Raw genomic sequence first — 26,960 nt, 5'->3', positions numbered from 1 at the left:
TTGTATCCTGAGGATATAAATTATATATGAATTTTCTGTAGCCATGCTGTGGTTAAGATTAATTAGAGATTTAATTCTAAACATCTTTGCATAATGCCCATACTGGGAATGCTAAATTCTGAGTTCTGGTTTGTTAGGAAAGAAATCACAGCATGTTTTATTAACAGCATAAGTAGTCAGCACATTCTCCTATTCTGGCATCTGGAAATATCTAGCTCATCCCATACATATGGCACTTCTGTTATCATTACATCTTTGAATTGTATATTCACTCTCCCCACACAAACACACTAAAAATGGATATATCTCTAGCCTGACACACAAGACTCTACTTGTGGGGATAGTTTCTCATGATGTGTATCAGGGCAAAGATTGATTTGAAGAAGAGCCCACTGAAGCTAGATAGCTGAAAGGCTGTAATCACTTAATCAGCTTCATTAGGGATTTGGTGAATACTCTTGCATTGTCTTCCCACATTGCTCTTTGATTTGGAGACAGTATTTCTCTTTTTGTCAAGGGAAACTTGAACTGTTGTTTTGAACCTTTCTTGGATTTAAGTCAGCCTTTGTTTTTCCCTGTGGTCAAGGAGCACTGGAGGAGATCATTACAGTCCGGCAGAAAGCTTATCTCACTGTAGTAAATAAAAAAGAATGGTATTTTCATCAAGTGAAAAATCCAGATTGTCTAATTGTCTAACTAGAAGGAAGGATTTAAGGGCCTCTCATCTGGAAAGACAAGTAGCTTTTTTGTTCGTGCTCTGACATTTGATTGAAAAGCAGCAATTTTTCAAAGGCTATTTCTGATAAAAGAGGAAAATGGTTTAACAAATGCAAGTAATTTCCAATTATTGGTTAACAGTAATTAAAGATAACAAGTAACTGATTTTCACCAATTTTTAGAAAATAATTCTTTGAAGTACATCTTGTCAGAGACCTATGGATAGTTGCCTGAAATAAGTTTTAAAGAGAGTAAGAAAATTGATTTGAAGGACCCCCAAACTTTCTCAGTATGGATCTTTCTATATCTGCTTTCACATTATATGATCCTTGCTACACATTTTTCTTAAAATGCTGTCCTGATGTCCATGTTGAAAGGAAACAGGTGATCCTGGTCACTTTCTGATCTTGGAAGAGCAGTCCTGTGGCTGCTGTAACTCAGTGGTAGCCTAATTTGATCTTTAGATTTGCTAGCATTTAGGCATTTTAGTGACTCTTTTTGCCTCTTTATTCTACTTATACTGGGTTCTATACCAGGTAAAGGATCTGTGCCAATATTTGTTAGGGCCCTGTTCTGCTCCACTGTTCAGGCTCTGGAGATCCATTTGTTCATATTCTGGTGCCTTAAGCCTTTTGAGCTTGCACTTAGGTGAAGCACTATGATTTGGTAGACGCTGAAGGTAGCCAGCTAGTCCTTTTCACTCTAAAGTGAGAGGACATCTTGAGACATTAAGATTCCTGATTCCTTTTCTGAAGTGTGATGGATCAGCTCTTTGATCTTTCTGAAATCTGCCCAGTTATTTACAGTTTTCAGCCAGACTAGTGGGCTGATCTGGCTAAAATGCAGAGGTGCAGAAAAGCTCAGGCCAACACAGTGGGAAATGAGCAGGGTAAGAGTGGGTGGAAAATGCATCTGTCCTTTCTGACAGAACTATCTCATATTGGCTTAAGTTTTCAAGTAACTGCATTTTCAAAGGTAACTTGCTGGTTATACATCCATCTAAAATGTTGGAAATGTGTAGGAAGCTGTGTTTTTATATAGCTCTTGTAGAGCCATTTGGAAAGATTTGTTTTGCAGGAACACCTACTGCTCAAAGTGCACAGTTCAGTACACGATATTGTATGAAGGGGCCTCTGTCTCAGCTATGGCTACTGAACAGACAGTGGAGTGTTGTATGAGACACACAAACCTCAGGCACAGGAGGACTGATGTTTATTTGCTGTCTAATTTCAGTAGTGAAGCAGTGAAAACATAAATTTTAGCAGAGGTACTGCACCAGCTCTAAACCTTCCACCTTCCAACAGGGCAATCCCATTTTATGCAATCTTTCATGCAGTTCCGTGGAGTGCTGACAGCTTCCTCTAGGCCTGGGGAAAAACATAACAGATGAAGCAGCACAAAACAATGAGAAACCTACACTTACTAAGACCCTAAAACAGTAAGGCCTGTTACAAGTTTCTTGATTCTCATCCTGATCAGTTTTGCTACAAAACTCACACTTACTACTGATCTTTTCCTTCTGAGTTCTAGATTTTCTTAAAGTCCTTGAAAAATTGTCATATGTCTACTCTGTTAATTCCCTTTTTTCACTGGTAAAAAGTTTTTCTAACAAACCTTCTTGCTGCAGTTTAATGCCACAACCTGTTTATCTGTATGTTAGATAAAACGAAAACAAATTCCTTTGCTTCTTTGGAAAAGCTTTTCGGACATATAAAGACAGTCATTGTGTCTTCAATCGATCTTTTCAATGTAAAATTAAGACAGAAAGAGCTCAAATTTTCTATCTCCCTGGAAGCTTTCAGATGTAGGGTCTCATGGACCCTACATTTCCTTGGATGTTTTATTTCTGTGGCCTGAATTCTTTCCATATTGTCTAAGTATAAAATGTAGAACTTCCATTTCTTCAATTGCATTTCTTTTTGAGTCCATTTTGTTGTTTGTCAGGACATTTGAAATTCTAATACTATCCTCCAGTTTACTTGTAGCCCTCCCAGTTTCATGTCATCTCAAAGCTAGCAAACATGTTTTTCAGTTACCTAGATCACCATGATTAATTTAGTAGTATAGTAAGAATTGTAAGTATCACGGGGGAAGAGGTGACAGGAATTCTTTAGATTCAATGTTTTCAATTAAATGCATATATTTACAAGAAGAAAAAGCTCTGCTTAGGTAGGTCTCTTTTGCTCTTTCAATTAAAATACTATTTTATTTTAGAGCATAAAATTAATGGTGTTGAGTTTTTTTAAGATTGAAGGTCTTAGAGTAGTATTAACGTATTTTGCAAACTACAGTAAGTATCACAGTAACCTATGCTTTGGTCAAAGTTGCTTGCCACTGTTTTAATTTTGGGACAGATTTTATTTAAAGTTTAATTTATTGTTTCAGCAAAGAAATGGAAATATGCCAATGTAATTTGCTCCTATCACAAAGTTGTAAGGCGTTGTCAAAGACTGAGCAAGCTATTATACAGAAAGGACTAGATGAGCTTGATGACTGGTGTTAGTGGAACGAAATGAAATTCAGAACTATAAATGAAAAGTCATGCAATTAGGGACAATCTAATATCGTACAGGGACACACAGCTGGAGAGTAAAACGATCACAGAACCACAGAGAATGATGGCCAGTTGCCAATTGTGCATTTTAATGCTTTGCTTTGCCATTGAACAAAGACAGTTTTTTACACGTTTCTGAGGAAAAACTGGTAATCTATTTCCCTTCTAATTTTATTAATCAGGATTGTTTATTAATCAGAATTCTAAATGTCTCTTAGGACATCAGGAAAAGATTAGGAGGTTTCTCTTGGCTCTGTCCTGTCAAAAATCATTCACCCTCATGTGGAGTTTCTTTACACATGACACTGAACACCTCTTCATCTCTACCCTCTCTGTGGGCCTTGTATTTTACCAGATGAGTAAATGACAAGGTCCATTTCAAGCTTTCACACATGCCACAGTAGAGGGAAGATGGATACCGTCAGTGATAAAACTGTTCATAAAATGTACCCATGGCTGTAGGTGGGAAGCTAGACAGCAGTTGGAATGACTTATTACCAGAATTGCTATTCTTATTTCATGTTTATGTTTTAGGCAATTTTTTACCATGTTCACACAATAGTTCTTAAACATAGGCTATGTTGAATTGGGTTTTCATTGATATTTTCTATTTGATTTAATAATTTTCCCTTTTAGCTCTAATAATTTTATCTGTTAGATTTACTATAGCTATGTATATTAGCTAATATATTTTAAGGATTGTTACAAGCTTCTCTAGATGTATTACTGTTGTCTCCTCTTTAGAAGTATATATATTTTTCTTTTAGACTGCAAAGCTGATATTGCATTTCCTGTGTAGTCTGCCTCTCCAAAATACTTGTTCATTTTTCCTTACAGCCTGGTAAGACTGTAGACCCAAGCCTTTAATGCAATGGGATACAATGTCCCCTGGCTATTGTTTTTTAGTCTTCTCTTTTTGCTGTCCTTCCTCACACTGTGCTTGTAGATTGTATAGCACTGGTGGAATCAAAATGAGATCTCTGGTAATTTCAGACTCTTACAATAAGAAACAAATAATCAGATGCTTTCATTTAATTTACTGTTAATGGAAGAATGAGGCACCTTTTCCATATTGTGTGAATTAGCCCAGCTTTTCAGGTACTTGGTTTACTGTAACTTTCATACAAAAGCAGTTGCCTATGCATACAAACAAATATTCAAAATGCTTTTGTAGGTAGAAGCTCTTCTACTCCTTCTGTGAATCTGTGCTGCCTCATAATCCTCTTATTCTGAGAGTTCAAAACAGCCACAAGTAAACTGTAGTCCTAATTAGAGACAGCCAGGAGTTTTCATCCAAAGCTTCTTAACCAAAAACTTGGTTTCATGGAATTATTTGTAAACTTTTTGTTTATTTCTTTGAATCATCTGTGAAAATAGAAAGCCCTATAGAATGAAACACTTTTCTAAAAAGGCTTTTAACATTATTTTAAAATATTGTGTAATATTTAAATTAATGAAAACCAAATCAATACTTTTGATGTGGTTCAATTATAGTTCTGATTTGGCACATTTTGTCTTAGTTGCTGAAAATTTTAAAAATCTTATTTTGACCAAGTCAAACTCTTCACCATTCTGTCACCATAATTACAAAAGGAAAAAAATTATCAGTATTTTCTCCCCTCTTCAGTGTCTGTTTTTCAAAGCCACAGTGATGTCTCTTCAGTCACTCTCTTAATTCCTTCTCCAACATCTCTCACTTTAGACTGACCTTTTGCTTTTTATTAGTTTTCGCACCTTTTTTTTTTTGTCCTCTTTGTGGCTGAAGGAAAGGAGACAGCAGAGAGTAAATGACTGCCAGAAGATCTGAACGTATGGATACAGCAATGTGTCTTGCTTGAAAAGTTTGGAAGAAGGAAGGAAGTGTGAAAAGTGTGAACGAAGGAGGGAAGGGCACAAGTTTGATGGTGAGGCAGGAGAGAGATAAAAAAGTTTTATTGGTGCAGCAGGAGGAAAAAGTATGAAAATTGGTAGGCATGGAAAATACAGAGCAAGCAGAAGGGTGGAAAGAAGTAGGATGGTGTTTTGGTGGAGTGGGGCCCAAAGGGGGTGTTTTACTGATTTGCCACGGAGAGTGGCTTACTGTGCTCCCAACCACCTGCTGCAGCAGGGAGCAAGAATAGCTGACTTCTGTCCAGGAACTCTCTGCTGCAGGAAACACTCAGAAGTGCCCTCCTTCCCTCCCTTTGCTGGCCATTCTGCATCAGAAAGAATGCACAGTGAACATATTGCATGCATTTATTTTAGAATATTTGCACTACCTGTAGTTTAAAATAATCCAGACTGCTGATAATACAGTTTCAGCAATTGCTTAGGTTATACTCTGCCTGTGTAACCTCCATTTTTTGATTTCTCTTACTTCGCTATCCCTCCTACTTTCTTTCTTTCACACTTTCACAGTTTTAACAGCTATGGTCATATCAGCAGTAGCTGCTATGTATTCAAAAGAATTTTTGAGAATCTTGAGACTTGACTGGTTATATAAAATCATATATTTTAGTGCAAGAGTCTCAGTTTAAGCAAACTCAAGCATGCAAAAATTCTTTACCATTTCTAAGAATTTATGAGTATATATCAGTACCATCTACTGGCAGTAAGAGTTACAGCACTTAGTAGGCTCACACAGGAAATGCCAGACTTTACTTCAATAACCAGGATCCTTCAGCAGGAAGTTAGGTGTGGTCTGTAAAAGGAGAATTTAAAAAAAAATAAAAAAGAAGAAGAAAGGAAAAAAAAAAAAAAAGGAAAAGGCATGATGGAATTTTAACTGCAGTCTTCTCTGGTGCCATTCCAAACCCACATAGCTGCAAGATTCTTCACTGGTAATGAATTTTTAATTGTTTCCTGCAGTATTAAAACAGAATTATGCTTTTTCTTTTTCTTTTTTTTTCCCTTCTGTAATTAGAAATAAAATCTAACAGGATCCTGCTGTAGGACCACTTTCATTTTCCTAGTGAACCTTTCTGCTGCTGGTAGTGAGAGCAGCTTCCAGCAGCAGTTTGGTACAGACCGTCCATGACAGAATGCACCAGGTGCATTTGCCTGCAGTGGAAGAGCATGCTCACAGGGAGACCTGCAGGAGTTGGGATCTGTGTGGATTGTGTAGGTGTAAGTGGCTGTGTGCATATGGTTGAAAAGGAGGAGAAAGCATCATGTTGCAGCTTATTTAACAGCCTTCAAAAATATTAATTTGTTGCGGCTGTGCCGGGGTATGTGTGCTAAGTGAGACAGTAAAATAGGATCAGGCTGATTGTATTCAAACTTTTGTATCATTTTAATCTGATTATTGTTTCTGGGTATATTGTCTTACTCAGAATTTGTTATTTTATTGCATTTGCTATATTTTTAATATGCTTACTCAGAAGGATGCTTGAGAAAAATTCTTGTAGGCTACAGCAGATAGCCTGTTTGCAAATTCAGATCAAAGTATTTGCATTGGGAATATTTTCCACTGTTCTTTTTAACTGAACTGCCTGCCTCTTCTTCATTAAGAAGAGATGACCCTGCTCTTGCTGGTGAAATTTGTGAAATATATGTACAATTGATATGATATCAGATGTAAAAGATCTAAGTGCAGGATGTAATGATTAGAATCAGTTTTGTTTAATTCAGCAATTCTTCCAGTGCACAGTGTGTTGCCAAGCAGGGGATCTGAATACAGGTGCTTATGCCTGAACCTTGTTTCCTGAGCTGGCAGTTCAGCAAAGGCAGCATATTTGTACTCAAAGAGAAGCATCTTGTACTATTTTCAACTGATCCTTCTGGCCTTACGTGGCAATAGTGGATTCTAAGAGTCATTTCTGGTCCATATAGCTAGAGGGAGGACTGGTCCAAGATGTAGCTTTCAGGGTAATAAGGAGCTACATTGTCTGGAGTCTCACTCAACACTGAACCAAATACTTCAGAACTGTTGATTCCTCACACTGAATGTAATGGAAAATATCTCCTACTTTATTCATGGGAATGGATAACATGACCCTTGATAAAGGCAAAAGATGTTATTGTATTGTATGTGACTTTTTTTTATCAGCCTGTAGAATTGACAATCTATTGGTGCAAAGCACTAAGTGAATTTTAAACTAAATGCTTTAAGAATCGATACCTCTGTGACAACACTTAGAGGCAAGCTGCAAAGGAAGATGGTTTGTCTTGAAATAAAAACAAATTTAAAAATTCATTTCAGAGCAGCCTCCTCTTGGATGATAATTACTGAATTTAACAAGATGTCCCTCACAAAATTCTGTGATGGTATATTACTTTACATTGTTGGTAGATGTGTTGTTCTAAATTTTTTCTGTGTTTTTTTGTTTTTGTTTTGTTTTGTTTTGTTTTAATTTTTAGCACTTTTTTTATGAGAGAGGCTAAACAGTAATTAAGAGGTGCAGGATGAAAAGATGGCACAATCAGTGCTGGTACCACCAGGACCCGACAGCTTCCGCTTCTTCACAAGAGAATCCCTTGCAGCTATTGAACAGCGTATCAATGAAGAGAAAGCTCAAAAATCCAAACAAGAACGCAAAGATGATGATGATGAAGATGGCCCGAAGCCAAACAGTGACTTGGAGGCAGGAAAGACCCTGCCATTTATTTACGGCGACATACCTCCAGGAATGGTGTCCGAGCCCTTGGAAGACCTGGACCCATATTATATCAATAAAAAAGTGAGTGTAAAAGTATTTCCATCGGACTTTAAGAAAATGAAATAATAAACAACCCTTCAAAGACATAGTATTTCTATTCTTTTTGATCTAGAGCTTCCATATAATAATTCCCCTGACAGCTGATGTGATTGGCAGAAATCTCCACTCTTAGAACAGAAATTAGTAATGCTTGTGGGACCTTATAGATAAGTAGAGATGCACTTTTTTTTTTTTTTTAATAAACCTGGGATTTTATAAAAACCTGTAACTTTCAGTGTTTTACACACAGGAGAATTGAAGTAGCAGCACAGGGTTTATCATTAGAATAATTACTAATTGCTGTGTTGTAGTTGTGAAAGGAGCAGATCTTCAATATGAAATCCATCTCACAGATAGCTACACATCCTACTACTAGATTTCTTCACTGTTGTGAAAAGTTTAGGTTGCATTCTCTTGTCACTGGGAAGGATTGGGAAGTATGTAAAGATAATTTCTCAGGATATGATGATCATCCTGATCCGTATTTACTCTGTAGAGGCATCATATATCCAACTTAGTCTGGGTGCAAAAATTTTCTTATCCAGTTCTATTTTGTACTAGGATTGTTTTCAAAGAGGAGGTGTTCAAAAGAGGGACATAAAGTGGAGGTAGCAATTGCACTTGGAGTGTTGACAGAATGTTACATAATTAAAAAATTATTTTTATAGAGATGTTACTTAAAAAAAAAAAACAAAAGAACAGCAACAATCCTCATATTTGCTTTGATTTAAAGTAACAACAACTGCTGTGGCCAGCGCAAAAGTGTTGAACTTTAGACTAGTGTCCAGATGGCCTTGGGTTTCCTCCAGATTTTCAGTTCCTTTGATTTTGGCATCATACGTATTGCAGTCTCATTATTCTACTAGTAAAGAAGAAATGATTTTTTTTCCCTTGTTTTCATATTTTTTTCTCCTGCTTTCTTTTCTTTCCTGTGGAAACTAGCTAACTAACAAAAACAAGTGAATTAAAAAACAAAACCCATGAAAGTGAAGAAACTGCTTCAAAGAAAAATGAAGAAAGATTCCAAGAATTGTTATGATTCAAACTCAGACTAAGGGAAAAAATGCAAATGAAGATATTTCCTGCAGGAATTAGGGGTATGCCTCATCAGTAGTATGTTGAAATAATACCAATATAGGCATACCATGAATAACTAAGCAGAATAGCTCAAAAAATCGATTGTGCCTTAATTAATCCTTCATTGCAGGATTTCTAAAACTGAATTCATGTATGGAGAATCATGAGTTAAATCTGAAAACAAGGTTTTCAATAGTTATCATGTTTTGCTCCCTTTACTCAAGTGATTTACCCTATTGAAGTCTGGAAGGCAAATAGAATTTGGGTCAAAGTACCGATTCCTTTCCTTAATTCTTTCCACATTCTGTAGTAGTAAAAATCTAAATTCAATGCCAGAAATCCTAAAGTTAGAGCATGTATCATCATGCTTTCCAAACTAGAAGAGTAATTCTGCAATTAAGTGTGGATGTGAAGTAAAATCCTGCTGAATTTCTTGTTCTTGATTGAGAAATGCATAGCAGTTTTCGTGATCTTTTCATTACAAGCATTGTGGTTTCCAGTAGGCAAAGCAAGACTTCAAGCTGTATGTTGCAATCATAATTTCTCCTATTATTTTTCTTAGCATTCTTTGCATATTTTGAACATCATTTTTGGGTCAGGCTCCATTTTCATTTTTTAGCATAACTTGATGAGTCAGCATAACACAAATGCTACTTCATCAGAGGTTTGACAGAGTAAAGGGAACAGAAAACATAAGAGCTCTGATTATTAGGAGTCCTGTTTTTGTTAACTCCAGGACCAATAGGAAGAGAGTTGAAAAATCTTCATAGTAAAGAGCATGTTACAGACTCCAGTACAATAAATGATCAAAGTACAGCTTGAGAATCACTAAGTATGGGAGACCGCAAACATGTTAAGTTTGGAACCACTGATTTTTATAATTTATAATTTATTATTTCAGGCAGGGAGAGGCATTGTGGTTTTAGCTGCTCTATTTGCCACACCTGCTCAGAAAGTAGAGCATAATCTTGACAAATGCTGCCCTCTAATTTCAGTTCAGTTAGATCATGGCTGCTGGCACTGTTCCAGGTCTGCATGGCTTATGTGCCCTTTGGGCTTCCTAGGACTGCCACAATGCTATCTAGATCCATTTCCTTTCAAAAGCATGAAAGTCATCCATGTGTAGAAAGAGGGCATTATGGAAATAGACAGGACTTTCCTCAGATGTGGGGGAATCAACATAATTAAAAAAAAAAAAAAGTACAGGTTTTATTCTTTATCGCTTGGATTTTAAAAGCACTGTTACATTTAAAAATGTTTTTTTAAACGTTGATAATATACATGAGTTATTGCCTAAACTGGAGAGAGTGAAAATACCTGGATACAGTGAATAGAGTGAATTCTGTATTAGGTGAAAGTAAAATATGACAAGGAAAATAGATTTGCAGGTACAGAACTATCACAAGCAATAGTTGAAAAGGGGAGTAATACATTTCTCTCAGAGTACAGCAAAAATTGAGTACATTAGTTTTATGTTCAAAAATGGTTATTGAACCCTCTTGATTTCCATATTTGCATGATCACTTAAAACTTAGATCACTTTGAGTTACTTTTGTCTTAGTACTTTGATTTGATAATTTAAGCTGGTTATTTGATTTAGAGATTGAAGTTGAAGTTTTGATGGCTCTCATTTTGGTTACAGTTACACACCTCAGTGTATATATTATACTGTACAAAAAGTATGCTAATTCTTCAAATATTGCCTACATTACTTTCATACTTGTCTCTGTTTACTAGCTAGCAATATCAGGATTACTTATGATTTCTTTATTGATGCATTTAAGTGTTCATTTAATTGTATATATAGTAATTTGGCTGGATGCTACAATGTGTGAACTGGACAAGGGGATTGTGTCAATGCAAAAAGAGCATATTGAACAAATATGATTAATGATGAAATGAAAATGATTCAGGGTTTGTAACTTGGTATCTTCTAAATGCATTTTTTCATTCTCTTTTTCTTTTTCCAGACCTTTATAGTATTAAATAAAGGGAAGGCAATATTCCGATTCAGTGCCACCTCTGCCCTGTACATGTTAACTCCTTTCAATCCTCTTAGAAAAATAGCTATTAAGATTTTGGTACATTCATATCCTTTTCAAGTGGTTAGTCTAAAACTGTAATGAATTAGATGTTACTTAGTATTTAAATCATTCTCTGGCACATGTCCCAGGATCAATGTGATCGGTAGTGCTTTGTCCCTCTTCTCTCTACTATTTCTGTCTTCTGTTCTTTTTCTCATTCTCCTTTTTCATTTCTGTTCATTGCTGGATCCTAATATAGTAATACCAGAAGCCAGACAACCAGTCATCATCCTTTACAATTTCTGTATCTTCTTTCTTCCCCCACATAATTTTTCCTTCCCTCTTATTTTTTTCTGTAATCTTCATGTCTTTTTTTCATCTTTCCCCTCCTCCACATTTTTCATCTGCAGCTATATTGCTTGGAATACTTTCAGTTCTTCCCTGACACTGTATATTAAATCAAATCTTTGATCCCAGATCTGTGTTTGCATGAGTATTTAGTGAAAATATGGTTTCATTATTCCTTTTCATTTTCTGATTCAGATAACACTTACAGAAAGATAGATTCATAACACAGCTTAGATTTTTTGTTTTGTTATTCATTCTCAATCTTGTATGTATCTCACCTGTCTGTTTTATTTCTTGATCATTATTGCATTATACACTTGTAAGCCTATTGATGTTTTAATTTCAGTCTTCAAGAAGGTCATGAGATTTCCAATTGCAGGTAGAGATTTGAAAAGCTAAATTATTATAATTACTTAACTATTATTTTGCCTTTTTCTGTGTTTTAATAGCAGACTATAGTAGGCATCCCACTGGTCTGATCCCAAATACCAATATGAGCAATGAGGTCATTGACATCAGAAAGCGAGCTTACTTAATAAGGAAAGAATACAAATGTTTGCACACTTGTATTTACAGAAGTCTAACATAAGCACACTGAAAGTAGCTTTGTGTTAGCATTGCATATAGGGATCCTAAGATTATGTAGACTAAATTTTGAAAGGACTTTTTTCAGTCTTGGTATACTGGAAGACTGACAATTACAATGCTTGGTGTGTGCTAGACATTGTTATCAATGCCTAGCCTACAAATGACTTCCAAAACAATCATGATACTACATAGCCTATTTTCAATTTTTTTGCTACAGGTGCCACTACAAATAATTATTTTTAAATTATGTGACACTCTTTACCATATTCTGAAGCATTATTATATTGAGTTATGGGGAATAATAGAAGATTGTGGGACTGAGGTGGTGGTGAAGGGCTAGTCACCAAAGTCAGAATTCTAAAACATGTTGTTTAAATTTATGGTAAGGTATATTATAATTATTTTTCCACTAATGAAAGCATAGTGAGGATCTGCAACTCCAAGTGGACATTTCATCAAAAAGGATTTTGAAAGCCTACGTAAAGTACGGGCAGGTGAAACACTTGTACCATGGGTTTTTAATATTTAAAAAATATATATTTATTTCTCTTTTGCTCTGTTCATATGTGAATTCCATAAAGGGAAGCTGGGTTCTCATAAAGGATTTAAAATATATTCATTGCACAGAAAACCCAAAGGACTGTTGAATATAATGCCAGAGTTTTTTGACAGCTCAGAAGGTAGAGATATCATTATCACTTAAAGGTGTTTTTATTAGCATAGACATGCAAAGAAAAGTTTTCGAGGGGAACCTCACAATACTTCTCACCCCATTGTATTTGGATTTCTATTTAGGAGCACCACATGAAGAACCTGCAGCTGTTCTCAAACTCGAGCTTTGTCCTGTCTGTAGCTTTAGGTGTTGGTGCCATCATGTGGGCATTTCGTGGTTCATCTGCATGGTTTTCATTTTGATGGTTGTGGTTTTTTTGTATATTAGAAGAATGTCAGCAGTTCTGAGAATAAAAGGTTGTAGATTTAGAGTGATAAGGACCTGTTCTGGAATTCTATTTGGATTTATTTTTTTGAGAATCACATGTGCCTTCCCCTCCCAAAAGCATTTATATTATGAAAGTCATATATAAAATAACAGCAAGAAAATACTTTTCTCGCTAAGATTTCCCTGTGTTCTCTCCTACTATGTGGCAGCTAGCTTTCAGTGTATCATAGTGATAAGGAAAAATGTTGATACATGCCTAATTTTATGATAAAACATTAAAGTGAAGAAAATGTATTTTCATTTCTTTGAATGCATGAAGCAGTTCAGATTTTTCTAGATAATCTAAAAGAAATAGTTTTTGTGTTATTCCATGAAATTAGAAACTAATACTTCAAAGGGTGACATTTCTGTTCAATAAGAAAAAATATTTTAGACTTGGGGTGCTTTTTAAAATACCTTTCAGATTTTCAAATTTTTAGTATATGATTGTTCTCTTGTGGCTATAAAACAGGGAATGAAAGCTTTAACATATTCAGGGCTTTTCCCTGGCTATTAAAAGAGCAGTAGAGGAATAGATAGCTCCTGATAGTGAAAATCTACCAAAGCAGTGTGTTATTTGATATTCTTTTTATGACATTTTCTGGCTTACGTTCCTTAACTCTTAGCCTACATTATTCAGCATGCTTATCATGTGCACTATTTTGACCAACTGCGTATTTATGACCATGAGTAACCCTCCAGACTGGACAAAGAATGTAGAGTAAGTCAAATGGATTTTCTCTGAATAATATCCAATAATCAGAAATAAACTGCTGTAAATTATATTAGGATGGCTTCCCCTGGCAACAGCTACCTTGTTTGGGATATCCTATCAACAGGTGTTGTGATGCTATTTCCCTTGCTGTAACATTAAATACATATAATTGTGTCATGACAAGTTCTTTAATGTCCTTCTTCTGTTTGCAGTACTAGAAGGAAAATGTAAGAAAAGCTATTCTTATGATCATACAGAAAAAAGGGATTATAAATATTTTTGACTGTGTTCTATATCACATCTGTGCAAGAATGCAGGGAAATGCAGTCTTTCATCTCTGTTGCAATAACTGTTACACATAAAGGAATCATCGTATGGATGGCTGTGTTGATCACAGTGCAGCTTTCTCTTACGAAACCAATCTAACAGTGGAAAACTTGTATGCAGAGTGAGCCATTAAAAAAGTATTGAAATGGTTAGTTAATCATTGGTGCAAAATGATGACTGCTTGGCTAATTGGTCCAATTAGCTTCGAGGTGTCAATACACAATGACAGTTCCAAAGCCGCAGGCCACTGTGTGAAACACTGTTCTTGGTGCTTCATTTCTGCTGCTTCTTTCACATTCCCACTGCTCGGGCTGATCCATACCTGTTTAATCTTCAGAAATCAAAACACCATAGGGCTATTAAGGTTTCAACAAAGACATTCTCATTTTGAGTGCAGTGTAAGTCTCTATGTATTCAGGATGCCTAGCATTTAGTAAATATTTATGACGAAAATTCATTGCTTGACTATTTCTTCATGTCTGTATATTGTGCCAGTTAGAGTTACAATGGATGTCCTCATCTGTGGAGTAAAGTTCTGCAGGAAATAAATATTTTAGTAATTGAATGGAAAAATTTCATATTGGAAAATTGTTTTCAGGCTAGCTCAGTTAGAGTAAGCTTTTTGATCAGTTTAATTTGAATTCCTTTTCGTTAAAGATAGAAATTAAACTAAATTTCAGGATGACATCACTTGGACACAAAAGATTAAAACTACTCAGAATGCCAGAATTAAATTACATTTCAACCACATTTAGTAGTCAAAATTTTATTGGCATTCATAAATATTTTTGGTTGTTCTTGCACTTGTTTGATTCCAGTACTACATCTCTCTTGCTGAAGGTAAAGTACTGGATATATCTACTCCACAGCACAGTTACAGAGCAATGAAGACATGAGGGTTGGCACTTGCCAACTTTTGGGAGTAAGCAACATTTCAGCATTAAAAAAAAACATTGAAGAAAGGAATTTTTAGCCTGAAAGTAACTTCTAAAATCCTAAGATAATACATCTGTGTGTTTTGTTATAACATGGACTCAGACTGGTCATAAACATGCACCAATGAAGTAACTGGGAATTTTGCATCTGACTTATTGCATAGAATGTAGAAGTGGAATTTAAGATGTGGGTTATCAGACTTTTAATCCTAATTTCATTTCTCTTTCCTTATGGTATAAATTATGCAGATGTTAAAGTTGGTTGTAACTGCCATTATTTCTTATGCTACTTAATGAGAAGAAAATGAGAATAAAGCAACTAGAGAGAAGAAACTGCAAAAATAACATGATCTATAAACTCTGTCTTGCATATTTTCCTCAGATACACATTCACTGGAATTTATACCTTTGAATCACTTATTAAAATTCTTGCAAGGGGCTTCTGTTTAGAAGATTTTACGTTTCTCCGTGACCCATGGAATTGGCTAGATTTCACTGTCATTACATTTGCGTAAGTCTTCTACTTATTTTTTTTAATTAAAAATTCTTTCTGGTAGCATGAGATTAGTGACTAAAAATTGCCTCATATCTTGTCAGCCAGAATATTTGGAGCCTGGACTTCCTGCAGTTTCAATATGTTTCTTCTACTCTTTTACACATTTTAGTATTTCTAGCCAAGCATGTGCTGCGGAGGCCAGCACGGTGTGCCAGCCCATTAGGATTGTGAATGCCGTCACCCTGAACTGTTCATATCCTGTCTCCTTTCTGCATACCAGAATTAAAGGAATCCTTTTGACTTCCTGCTAATAGCTGACCAGATTAGTTTTCAAACATCGAGTCAATGCGGTTTATTATGATAAAACTTAATTTAATTTTATGGCCAGAAGTATATTTATAACGCAGGCAAAATACGGTGAACGGTGAAAAGGTCTTGCTCAAAGACCCAAGCAAATAGAATAAAATCTGCCTCAATTCTGAGTAATTGTGATTTAATCCTACAGGTATGTAACAGAATTTGTAAACCTAGGCAATGTTTCAGCTCTTCGAACTTTCAGAGTATTGAGAGCTTTGAAAACTATTTCTGTAATTCCAGGTAAGAAGTAGTTGGTGTAAGGTGTTAGGCCCCTCGTATCTCCAACTGTTATTTGTGTGCTGTCATTGTGTTTGTGTGTGAACTCCCCTATTACAGATATGTGACAGAGTTTGTGGACCTGGGCAATGTCTCAGCGTTGAGAACATTCAGAGTTCTCCGAGCTTTGAAAACAATATCAGTCATTCCAGGTGAGAGCGAGGTTAAACACTGAGGCTGACTTTTGTTCTACAAAGGCTGTACTCACATTTTCAAAGCATAAGCCTTCTTTGCTACACATTGTCAACAAATCAAAAAAGCAGGAATCAAGATGTAATTTATTTAAATTGATTCATGCTTGTATTAATTGTATTTTCTTCTCAAAAAAAATCAGCCTTTGAGTTTAACAAATTCTTGCATGAGATATTTGCAGTAAACAGCCTATGTGATTTGCATCTTATGACATCAAGCTTTCCTTTATATGTTTTAAATATAAGTTAATTTTAAGCTTTCATACTGATGCAAATTTTCTCATTTATTGGAGGCACTCGATACAGCAACTTAATTCAGTTTTAAGTTATGTCAAAAAAAAAAATAAACTCTAAAGGATAGCATGGGCCATGCATGGGCTATCGTTCCAAAGATGTCTTTCTTCTCCAAACCATCACCCCTCATATACTGTAACAAGATTATTATGATATCATTTCAATGTGCACATATTTTGTCTTTACAATGGTGTTACATTAATATAGAATACATTGCAAAAGTTCATAAAAGAAAGGTTTGGGCAAGAAGCATCAGCAAAAGCAAAAAATGCTATTTTATGTAGGGTTGAGATATAGCATGAATAATAAAATCACTTGTTCTGGCAAAAACAATGTGTTTGGTATTATCTAATTTTTATTTTTTTACACTATAAAATAAGTATAAATTTACATATTCTCATTCATTTTTCCAAATAATAGGGCTTTTCTTTAAAATTATTGTGTCACAAATTACTAGTCTTTTTGCATGATATCTTTATCAGGAAAAAAGTCACATGATTTTTTGTGAGTGTTTATTATCTATTTAACATCATAATAAAAACCTTTTCTCTTTGCAGGCCTGAAGACTATTGTAGGAGCCCTGATTCAGTCTGTGAAGAAGCTCTCAGATGTCATGATCCTGACTGTGTTTTGTCTGAGTGTATTTGCACTGATAGGGCTGCAGCTGTTCATGGGCAACCTGAGGAACAAATGCCTGCAGTGGCCTCCAGACAATTCTACTTTTGAAACAACTGTTATTTCCATCTTTAATAGCTCTATAGGTGAAAATGGAACATTTATTAATGCAACAATGACAATATTTAACTGGGATGAATACATCGAAGACAAAAGTAAGAGTTAATTATATTATCTACTGCATTGATATTCTGGTATTGATTTAATCAGATTTGAGAACATCAGTATCTTTCTCTTGCCTTTAAAAGTGTGTAACATGGCCAAGAAACATAAAAGCACTCATTTCTCTCTAATAAATTAAAGCATTGTCATTATATAATTTAGCATTCATAACATTATATTAGGTAGCAAAATATCATTTTCTTTCACTGAATATGACTTTTAGAGTAAAATCACATTGCAGCATAAACCAGAAATTTCCATGCTAGCTTCAAGCCTCTTGAAATAGTGTGACAGCCCTAACATGGGATCTGAAATGTAACAGCTAGGTTAGTGCAAGGTAGTGCCCAGTCTCATAAGCCCACATCTGAACATCAGCTAGCCCAGGAATCTTGCCAGAGCACATAAATGTAGAATTAAAGGAATTGTTGTTCCTTCTGGAGTTGGGTGAGTGGCTTTGCACCACATGCCCTTGCACAGCATAGACACTCCTTTAAGAGAATGCCAGTGATTTACCCCAAGATTCTTTCTTGCAAAATAAGAACTAGATTCCATATTGCTGTCTTTTAAGTTGTTTCTTCTCTTTGGAAAATCAAGAAATGAGCACTTTTTTCTCTTTTGTACCTCATAATACACTATTTCCACCATTTTAGGTAGTTAATGTTAGTACTGTGTTAACAAAACATCTTTAAAAATTCAGATAGAACAACTCTGAACATATCTATAGTAGATTGCTATTCTGTCTTTCATATTGTTAATCTCTCCTATTTATCTGTTAGCCCCTTCTATTTATTTTAGTGTTTTTAGTATATTTAATGTATTCATAATTAGGTATAATAGGTTTTTAATAAAGTCTGTATGTATATTTTAACTGGTGACTATATCAATGAAAGTTAGGAAAGCTCAGTTAAGAACTAAATGCTTTTAGATCCAAGTCTTATTGCTTTATAATCTTTTAATATACTTATCATCTCAGCATGCTTGAAATATACAAATGTCATGCAGAAGTTTTGGATGATAACCTATTCTTAAAGCCATCTGAAGAACAGATTCCATTCCATTCCCCTTTAGTTGTTTCTGGTACTATGTCACACAAATAGAAAAGGTTTTTTTCTAAATATCTGACCTACATTTTCCTAATTTCTGATTGAATATATTACTACATCTGCTGTGGACTAAGATAATCATAGACTACTTTATATTAGTCTTTATACAGTTTAAAAACTCTTATTCTCTGCATTTCTGGTCTTTCCTAAGGCAAGTAATCCTATTTGCTGTTTTGCATTTTCTATACCTATTTTCATTTTTTATTCTTTTTTTCAATCTTTGCAGTTAGTCTGGTTTTTTTTTCTTCTTATTGTTTTTATTTTGCCTCTTTTTTTGTTACATTTTTTGTTTGCATGGGGTTTTTTTATGAGATCCTTAAATTGGGTGCTAACTCCTCTAGCAATTACTTCTGATTTTTATCTTTACCTCATGCCATACATGCAACATTCCTATTATCACATTTCAAAATTAAGTCATTTTTATATCAGCACTGTATTTGTTGATTCACAAACAGTTTGTATTTTGTGACAGTTACTGCATCATTTTGAACAGTGTGGCTGCACCACATCGTGATATTTTGTATTTCCCTATTTGATTTTGCCCTGTCAAGTGTAGCATTTTCCACTTGTCTCTATTGGAATAAATCCAATTGCTTTTGGACAAACTTGTCAATTTGTAAAGGTCGTTCTAAATTTCAAATACCTTTTCTCCTAGCCTTATGTCTTCAGAATACTTGATGCATTATTTTTCTATTGTTTCGTGTCTTGAGTTGGTAATGAAACTTGTTAGAAAACCATGTCTACCACAGATAGCTGGGAGATCTTCTGAGAGGTTCCTTAATGAATTGACATTGTATCACTGGCAAAATCTCTCTAAGAACTTTTTTCAAGTGTTTTGTGATATTTCCAGCCAGAATACATTTCCTTTATTTGTATCTGGAAGTGTCAGACTTGTACCCATGACTGTTCTGTTATAAAGTTGGCGGGAGACAGGAATAGTTTTGTATATGGCATATTTTCTACAAACTCATATTTACTGTTTTTATTAATTTAGCATTATTATTTTTGTATTAAAAGAATCTTGTTTGTTTTCCAAAGAAGTGGACTGAAAGTGGAGCTGTGCTACAAAACAATGTGAGTTAGGCCCACAGAGGGTTTTGCAAGTTCTGCTTGGAGCCTGCAGGCATTTTTAAACTTCTTTTTAAGTAGGGGTCAGATGTCTCACAGGCTCTGACTCTGTCATCACCAGAATGTCTGAAAATGCATTGATTTCTTATATGATATCTGGGACTAGAATTGCAGATATATAAATTATGGACATAATTTCTCTCTCTCTTTAAAATAAGCAGATTTTATGCTGCCTCTATCGTATACTGGTGGTAACAGAGTAGAAGCAGTCAGTAGGAACTGGTTGCAATTCCCTGCTTGCCTGTTTAGCATTAGCCCTCAGTTAGTTCATGCCAGCTAAGTTAGTCCATGCCAGCTGGCAGTGAATCTCACGGAACCATCTGCTTCCTGAGAACAGCCAGAACATACCTAGTTCTGGCAACTTTAGCTTAATGTGCCACCTGACTCAAAAATCTCCATTAGAGATTCCCATTTTTACCCTAAGAGTCACAAACTAGGAATAGATGGCAAAATGTGTTTCCTTTTCTGCTACAAAGAAAGAAAAATAAAATAAAAAAGAAGAGTGTGTTGGGGGTTTTTAGGCCTTCTGTCACTTTAAATTATATTTTACCTCATCTTAATAGTTAGCCTAAATGTTCAAGTACATTCCCATGCTACAGAATTTTGTGTATTAGTTTTGTGTAAGGTACAATAAACACCTGGTTTCTCCCCCAGCTGCTCAAATCAAGATCCAATTAGAGATTTCTTGAACATGTTGTGTTATCACAGAATCAATGGGGGTGGAAAAGACCTTTGAGATCATCTAGCCCAACCTCTGACCTAACACCACCTTATCAACTAGACCATGTCACTGAGTGCCACATCCCATCTTCTTAAACACCTCCAGGGATGGTGACTCCATCACCTCCCTGGGCAGTCCATTCCAGTGCCCAGCCACCCTTTCTGTGAAGAAATTGTTCCTTATGTCCAACCTAAACTTCCCCTGGCACAGCCTAAGGCTGTGCCCTCTCATCCTGTCACTGGGTGCCTGGGAGAGGAGACCGACCCCCACCTGGGTACACCCTCCTTCTAGGGAGTTGTAGAGAGTGACAAGGCCCCCTGATCCTTCTGTTCTCCAGGCTAAATACCCCCAGCTCCCTCAGCTGCTCCTCACAGCACTTGTGCTCCACACCCTTCACCAGCTTCACTGCCCTTCTCTGGACCTGTTCCAGCACCTCAATGTCCTTTCTAAACTGAGGGGCCCAGAACTGGACACAGCACTTGAGGTGTGCCCTCACCAGTGCTGAGCACACAGAAGAAATCTCATCCCTAATAGTTCAGGTTTTTTTAAAGGAATACTTGGATAAAATAATATGTAATTGATAATTATAAATGAATAGTACTAAATGTTCTGTACCAAAAGGCACGAATGAGGTCACGGAATTGGTCTCATCCTTTGCCTTTTCTTGGTATTTTTTTATTTGCTAACATACACAATTTGATATTCCCCTTGTATCTTATAATTTGGTTAGGTTGCTAAGAATTAACTGCATAACTAACTTTTTGTTTTCTAAAGAAAGGCTAACTTGAAGATTCTGTAGAAAGTAATTTTCCTGTCAAAACAATACTTTCCATGCTTTTTTCATTCCTAACCACTATATGTTGCAGTTGAACAGTTTGTTAGCTCTGCTAGTTTCTTTCAAGTGTAAAAGTCTATATAATTGCTCAATTTTCATTACGCATAAATATTATATTTCTCATCACCTTTTTGATTTTTTTTAAAAGGTCATTTCTACTTCTTGGAAGGACAAAATGATGCACTGCTCTGTGGCAATAGCTCAGATGCAGGGTAAGAAAATGATCATCATTTTTCATTATGCATCAAAGACAAATAATAAGCTACTTAGAATAGCTCAGGTAGTCAACTTTAATATCAAATGTACTGTAGAGCTGCAAATTATCAATGTTTTGCATTTGAAGCTATACCTAAATACAACCATCTCTGTGATTTGAATTTACACAGGCACTTCCATCAGCCTCTTAGGCTACTTTTGTAAAGGTAATCACATGAATGATCTGTGCATAAGTGTTGCTGCCAACTTGCTAACAACTGTTTATCAGCCATGCTACTTGGTGTTCTTTTGTCCTGATGGAGATGTGTTATGACAAATTGTGGGGAAGGGTAGAATACTATTAGTTATATTATTAAAGTATTGAAATATTATTAGGAAGTAGAATTAAAAATTGAAAATTAATAAGCTATATATTTTTATCTTAGGTATGTAGAATAACATTTTACTTGTTCATAATTTCATTAGCAACTGGTACTCCTGAACAATTTTGTTTTACTGCAGCATATCGTAATATAGAGTAGTTGTTAAAAATAGCATTTCCTCTTCTTTTGTAGTCAATGCCCAGAAGGATATATATGTGTGAAAGCTGGTAGAAACCCCAACTATGGCTACACAAGTTTTGATACATTCAGTTGGGCATTCTTGTCACTGTTTCGATTGATGACTCAGGACTTTTGGGAGAATCTTTACCAGCTGGTGAGGACTTATTAAAATAAACAGCACCATCACCAATACCATTACTACATAGTATTTGCATAGTTATTTTCATTCACTTGTCCCTAAGGCCTTTGGAACGGAAATTGTCTTTAATTTCATATATGTAAACTGTTGTCTAAAACAATAAGGCCCTTATTCATGATTTAGGTTCCCATGTGCTTCTGAAATACATTATAGGGAATAGCTGTTATTTTATGAAGATGGTTAAGCATTATTGTTTTTTTTACCTAAATGAATAAATGAATTTAAGTTGTCAAAGTTTCTTACCCATGCATGATGTAAAGAGACGCTATGTTAATTGATTTGCAGTCTAGTAAAAATATGTTTTGTTTGAAAAGGTTACACCTTGTCCCTGAACTACAAATAACCTTACTTGAAGGACTATAATTTTCTCCACTGTAATATTTTGTATAATGCACTATTTTTGTGGCAGTGTAGTTTGTGGCATCAGTTTGGGACTGATGAGACAGGAAGGTAAGATGCTGATCAGTGGCCCCACCTACTGTTAAATTTAAAGGCTGTAATGTAGATGTATAGATTCTTACTGGTATAAGTTCTGAACTATTCAGAATCGGATTTACCTTGACACTAGTAGACACAAAACTTTTTCATATGTATCTTGGATATAATGTTATTTCTATAAGGAAAAATTAACTAAATAATCTTGTGCTAACATAAATCAATCTTATATATCTTAAGTATAACACAGAGATTAACTTATTATACAACAGTAGTTAAAGTCTTTTTAAAGAGTGTATTATCTCTTTTTCTCCAGACACTGCGTGCTGCTGGGAAGACATACATGATATTTTTTGTTTTGGTCATTTTCCTGGGTTCTTTCTACCTAATTAACTTGATCCTGGCTGTGGTTGCCATGGCCTATGAAGAACAGAATCAAGCAACAATGGAAGAAGCAGAGCAGAAAGAGGCAGAATTTCAGCAAATGCTGGAACAACTGAAAAAGCAGCAGGAAGAAGCTCAGGTATCCCTGTAAAGTAAAATTTCTTCAGTCCATGCATGACTGTTAACAGATGCTTTAGGTCCACATATGAGAAAACTTTTATTCCCCTACTTCTAACAATATATTACTTTGCCTCATCAATTTCTTCATATTGTAAGCAATCTCTAATATTTTCCATTGCACTGGTTTTGCTGGTTTGATTGAACTTGTTAATTTTGTGACAAAAATAATAACCAAAAAGCTAAAGCACTGGGTTTCCATTGGAGATGGAAATTAACTTTTTATCAGAGCACTTAAAAAGTTGCCCAGAATGCTTGTGGAGATAATCAAAAGCCATCTGGATATGGTCCTTGGGCAACCTGCTTTAGGTGACCCTGTCTGCTGGAGAGGTGGACATGATGACCTCCAGAGGTTCCTTTGCAACCTCAGCCATTCTGTGATTGTCTGAAATGGAGGTGGAGGTGTGGAAAAAAAATCTAAAGAGTAATTGTGCTTATATAAGTAACAGAAGCAAAACTATTGTAGGTGATAGTGCTTCAGCAATATTTGGCTTTTTTCTATTCCCTGCCCATCTCTCACAGCAGAAAGACATAGTTTTAAAGAGAATTGGGAAAAGTGGAGAAACCGAAGAAAACACTTCTTTGATACAAATGTAATGATTACATGCTGCTTTGAAATTACGTTTCATTTTTTGAAGGCTCTCAAATCTTTAATAGAAAAATTTATAATGTCTTCTTGGCATATGGTCTCATAAAGCAGAAGTTGAACTATGTCTTCCATATAGACACATGACTAAAGTCAGCAGTCAGCATTTTTTGTTTCATTGATCAATTGCTATATGTTCGGGGGAATTGGGAGATTTTCTTTTTCTTGTTTTTTACCACACCTTGTAAATAAATGTTAATGAAATGCTCCACATGTTTTGAAAATCAAATAGCAACAAGTTTGTAATAGTGTATAGTTTAACACAAATCTCTGATTGTTATTTGCAAAGCTGACATATCAGCATTACACAAGATCTTTAATAGACTAGGGAGTATTCAAAACCCATCAAAATGTTATAAGAAAGTGTTGGTTCCAGTTAACAGGGATTTTACCACTTGTTTGAGCCTTCATTCTTTATTTTTACATAGTGCTTCAGATGAAAAAAATCATTGCAACATATTGCTTCAATCTGAAACAGATGTTTTTAACTTGTTTTTTTGACAGCACAGTTTTCCCTTGGGTTACTCTTGCTCCTGGTTTATGGAGCAACGGCAAATTATGGTTCCTGTAGTATTTCACAAATTACACTTCTTATGATATGCTGGGTTTGGTGAAGTGAAACATTGCTTTTATTTCAAAATAATAGTTTCTTTAAGAGTGGCAATAAATTTGAAATAGTGAGCAGGGTATGTATTTGTATGAATGCTGTAAATTGCACATGTGCTTGTGTGTATAGGCGGCGGCAGCAGCTGCAGCAGCTGACTCAAGAGATTATAGTGGAGTAGGTGGAATAGGTGGATTCTCCGAAAGTTCTTCTGAGGCATCAAAGCTGAGCTCAAAGAGTGCTAAAGAGAGAAGGAATAGAAGAAAGAAAAAAAAGCAGAAAGAACAGTCTGAAGGCGAGGAGAAGGATGGGGAAGAATTTCACAAATCAGAATCAGAGGACAGCATCAAAAAGAAAGGTTTCCGATTTTCCATTGAGGGGAATAGACTGACATATGAAAAGAGATTCTCTTCCCCACACCAGGTACCATAGTATTATTACCTCTTAAACACCTTTTTTGTCTACTCATCATATAAAGAAAGCCCTGTATAGCAGTTTGGTTAATTCTTGCAAGATACTGCAGATTCATTAATATCCTAAATCAAAGACTAACCAAGTAAAAACTTGGAGCCAAATATGAAACTGTAAGAATTTGAGAGATTTTGGTTTTACTCTGAATTCCTGTGTGAAAAATCAAAATTACGTATACTAATTAATATGAGCTGTATTTCAAGCTTCTTAGTTAAAATGGACCTATCTCCCCACCAAGTTGGATGTATTCAGCATGATGAGTAGCTTCAAATCAAGGTGCATACATACAAAATGTAATGTTTCAAATGAGAAGAGTATTAAAATTTGGGATGCTTAATAGAAATTAATGCTCATGTGAAATTTAAGAAATTAATTGATGTGAGACCATTAATTGTGTTATCTTAAAGAAGATGGAAATGTGTGTGGCAATGTGTCTCTGCATGTGTTCTCTTACATTGAAACACCAGTGACTCAGAATGCCATCTGCATCTCCCATCCAGACATTTATTTCATTTGATAGTTTTGTAATGTTATCTCCTACAGTTTTCAAAGCTCCTCTTCATTTTCCCACTTCTCACTCTCCCCTTAGCACTGCAAATCCAGATCTTGCATACATTCTCTCATTTTTCCACCCCTTTTTGTGCCTCTCTATGCTTCTTCCTTTTATCTCTATCTTCTCGATTTTCCCTGGTCTTCATGACTTGCTTTCTCCCTCTTTTTAGTCATTACTACTAAACTCATTCCTGCCTTTTTAATCCTTTTCTATTTCTGTCTCTAGAAAGTTTGTTTCATCCCTTAATAGATCATGAGTGTTCATACTCTCTTCATGTATTGTTTTCTCCAGCCTCCCATTCTCAAAGAAGCTCAGACCTCTTCATCCAGTATTTTCTTACTAAGGACTGTCATCCTTAGACCAGACTGTGGTGGGAATATAATGTTTCTGGCTTTCTATTTCTGCCAATCCTTCCACTCACTTCCTAATGTATTTCCTTTCTCAATAGTAATGTATCCTTCCCTTCCCCCCACCCCACCTCCTTGGTCTGTTTTATGTTGTTAGCTGTCTAACTAATCTCTGTGAGGCTTCACTGCTGAATTTAGTTCATGATTCATTCTGTTCCTTATACAAATTTCCACACATGTCAATTGACTTCAACTTCATGTTGAAGATCCATCTGATCCCCTAGGTGCATATTATTTCCTATCTCTTCATTCAAACTGCAGCCTTATTCAACTGCAGCACAATTCATCCATCTTGTAAGAAATTAAGCATTCCTCATACAAATTCTTGTTCTAACATTTTCATCTCCAAGTTCATTTACAGTTGTTTGACTATGACAGTCTAGAAATCACCTCCCCTCTGGTTTTCCAACCCTAGTTTCTTTTCACTCTGGATTCTAACCACTTAAATGAAATTCCACTCACCAGCTTTTAATACCATTTTCCTAGAGAAAACTCAGGCTTATATATAATCTTTGACTTTTTCCTTGGCATTTCATTTTCTTTCAATGTAAATGACCATTTTATTCCTCTTGAAATCTTATTCTTCCTAACATTCATAACTTTGTCTCCTCTCAATTCTCCTGGTTTAGTTGTGCTTTAGGAGATCCTTTTACCCCTTTGACAGTTTTCCAAAGGATTTCCACAGGGCCTTTTGCTAGATCCCTTTTCTCTCTCTTTTCTTTCTTTTTTTTCAAACCCTATTCTGGACCCACAACTGTGAATCATTTTTAACTTGGACCTCTTTACTGCTGTATTCATCAAGAATGTTGTTGCAAAGAGCACTAACCTATCCCATTGCTTTTCTCTAATCTGCTAGTAAACATATTTACCTAAAGATTTTTTTTTAATATCATAAAACATACTGTACCTAAAGTTCCTCCCAACCCACCTTGTCTACTTACAGTAAACAAGTCTCAGCTTTGACTGACCCAAAGCAGCATTCATAACCTCCTGTTAAATTTTCAAACTAGTTTCTTTGAGCTCTTTCTGGTATGCTGCCCTTCATGCTTGGAAGAAGCTCCCATGATTTTTCACAGAACACTTCATTGCTTTCCTCAAATCCCTCTTTAAAACTCTCTTTTACCATGCTGCCTACAGAAACCTTGACA

General features: G+C 35.5%; 1 protein-coding gene across 5 annotated transcripts in view; it reads left to right on the top strand.

The window, feature by feature from the left end:
- Positions 1–26,960, top strand: part of SCN2A (sodium voltage-gated channel alpha subunit 2) — a 73,656-nt gene that overhangs the window by 12,758 nt on the left and 33,938 nt on the right. For 2 of the 5 annotated variants that reach the window (XM_071435001.1, XM_071434998.1), the window contains exons 2-11: positions 7,610–7,929; positions 10,995–11,115; positions 13,597–13,684; positions 15,323–15,451; positions 16,130–16,221; positions 17,112–17,384; positions 21,327–21,390; positions 21,949–22,090; positions 22,887–23,093; positions 24,514–24,804. In XM_071435001.1, the coding sequence (XP_071291102.1) occupies positions 7,663–7,929; positions 10,995–11,115; positions 13,597–13,684; positions 15,323–15,451; positions 16,130–16,221; positions 17,112–17,384; positions 21,327–21,390; positions 21,949–22,090; positions 22,887–23,093; positions 24,514–24,804 (1,674 nt within the window). In that variant the 5' untranslated portion in view covers positions 7,610–7,662. Of the gene's footprint in view, positions 1–5,910; positions 6,091–7,609; positions 7,930–10,994; positions 11,116–13,596; positions 13,685–15,322; positions 15,452–15,941; positions 16,034–16,129; positions 16,222–17,111; positions 17,385–21,326; positions 21,391–21,948; positions 22,091–22,886; positions 23,094–24,513; positions 24,805–26,960 lie in introns of those variants that run through there. The other 3 variants (XM_071435000.1, XM_071434997.1, XM_071434999.1) reach the window with 2 other exon arrangements.

Source organism: Agelaius tricolor, unplaced genomic scaffold (genome assembly GCF_023055355.1).
Source record: "Agelaius tricolor isolate 1412-34295 unplaced genomic scaffold, bAgeTri1.0.p SCAF_10, whole genome shotgun sequence".
Lineage (NCBI taxonomy): Eukaryota > Metazoa > Chordata > Aves > Passeriformes > Icteridae > Agelaius > Agelaius tricolor.
Note: the sequence above shows the minus strand (reverse complement) of the source record. Positions and strands in the feature narration are given on the sequence as shown.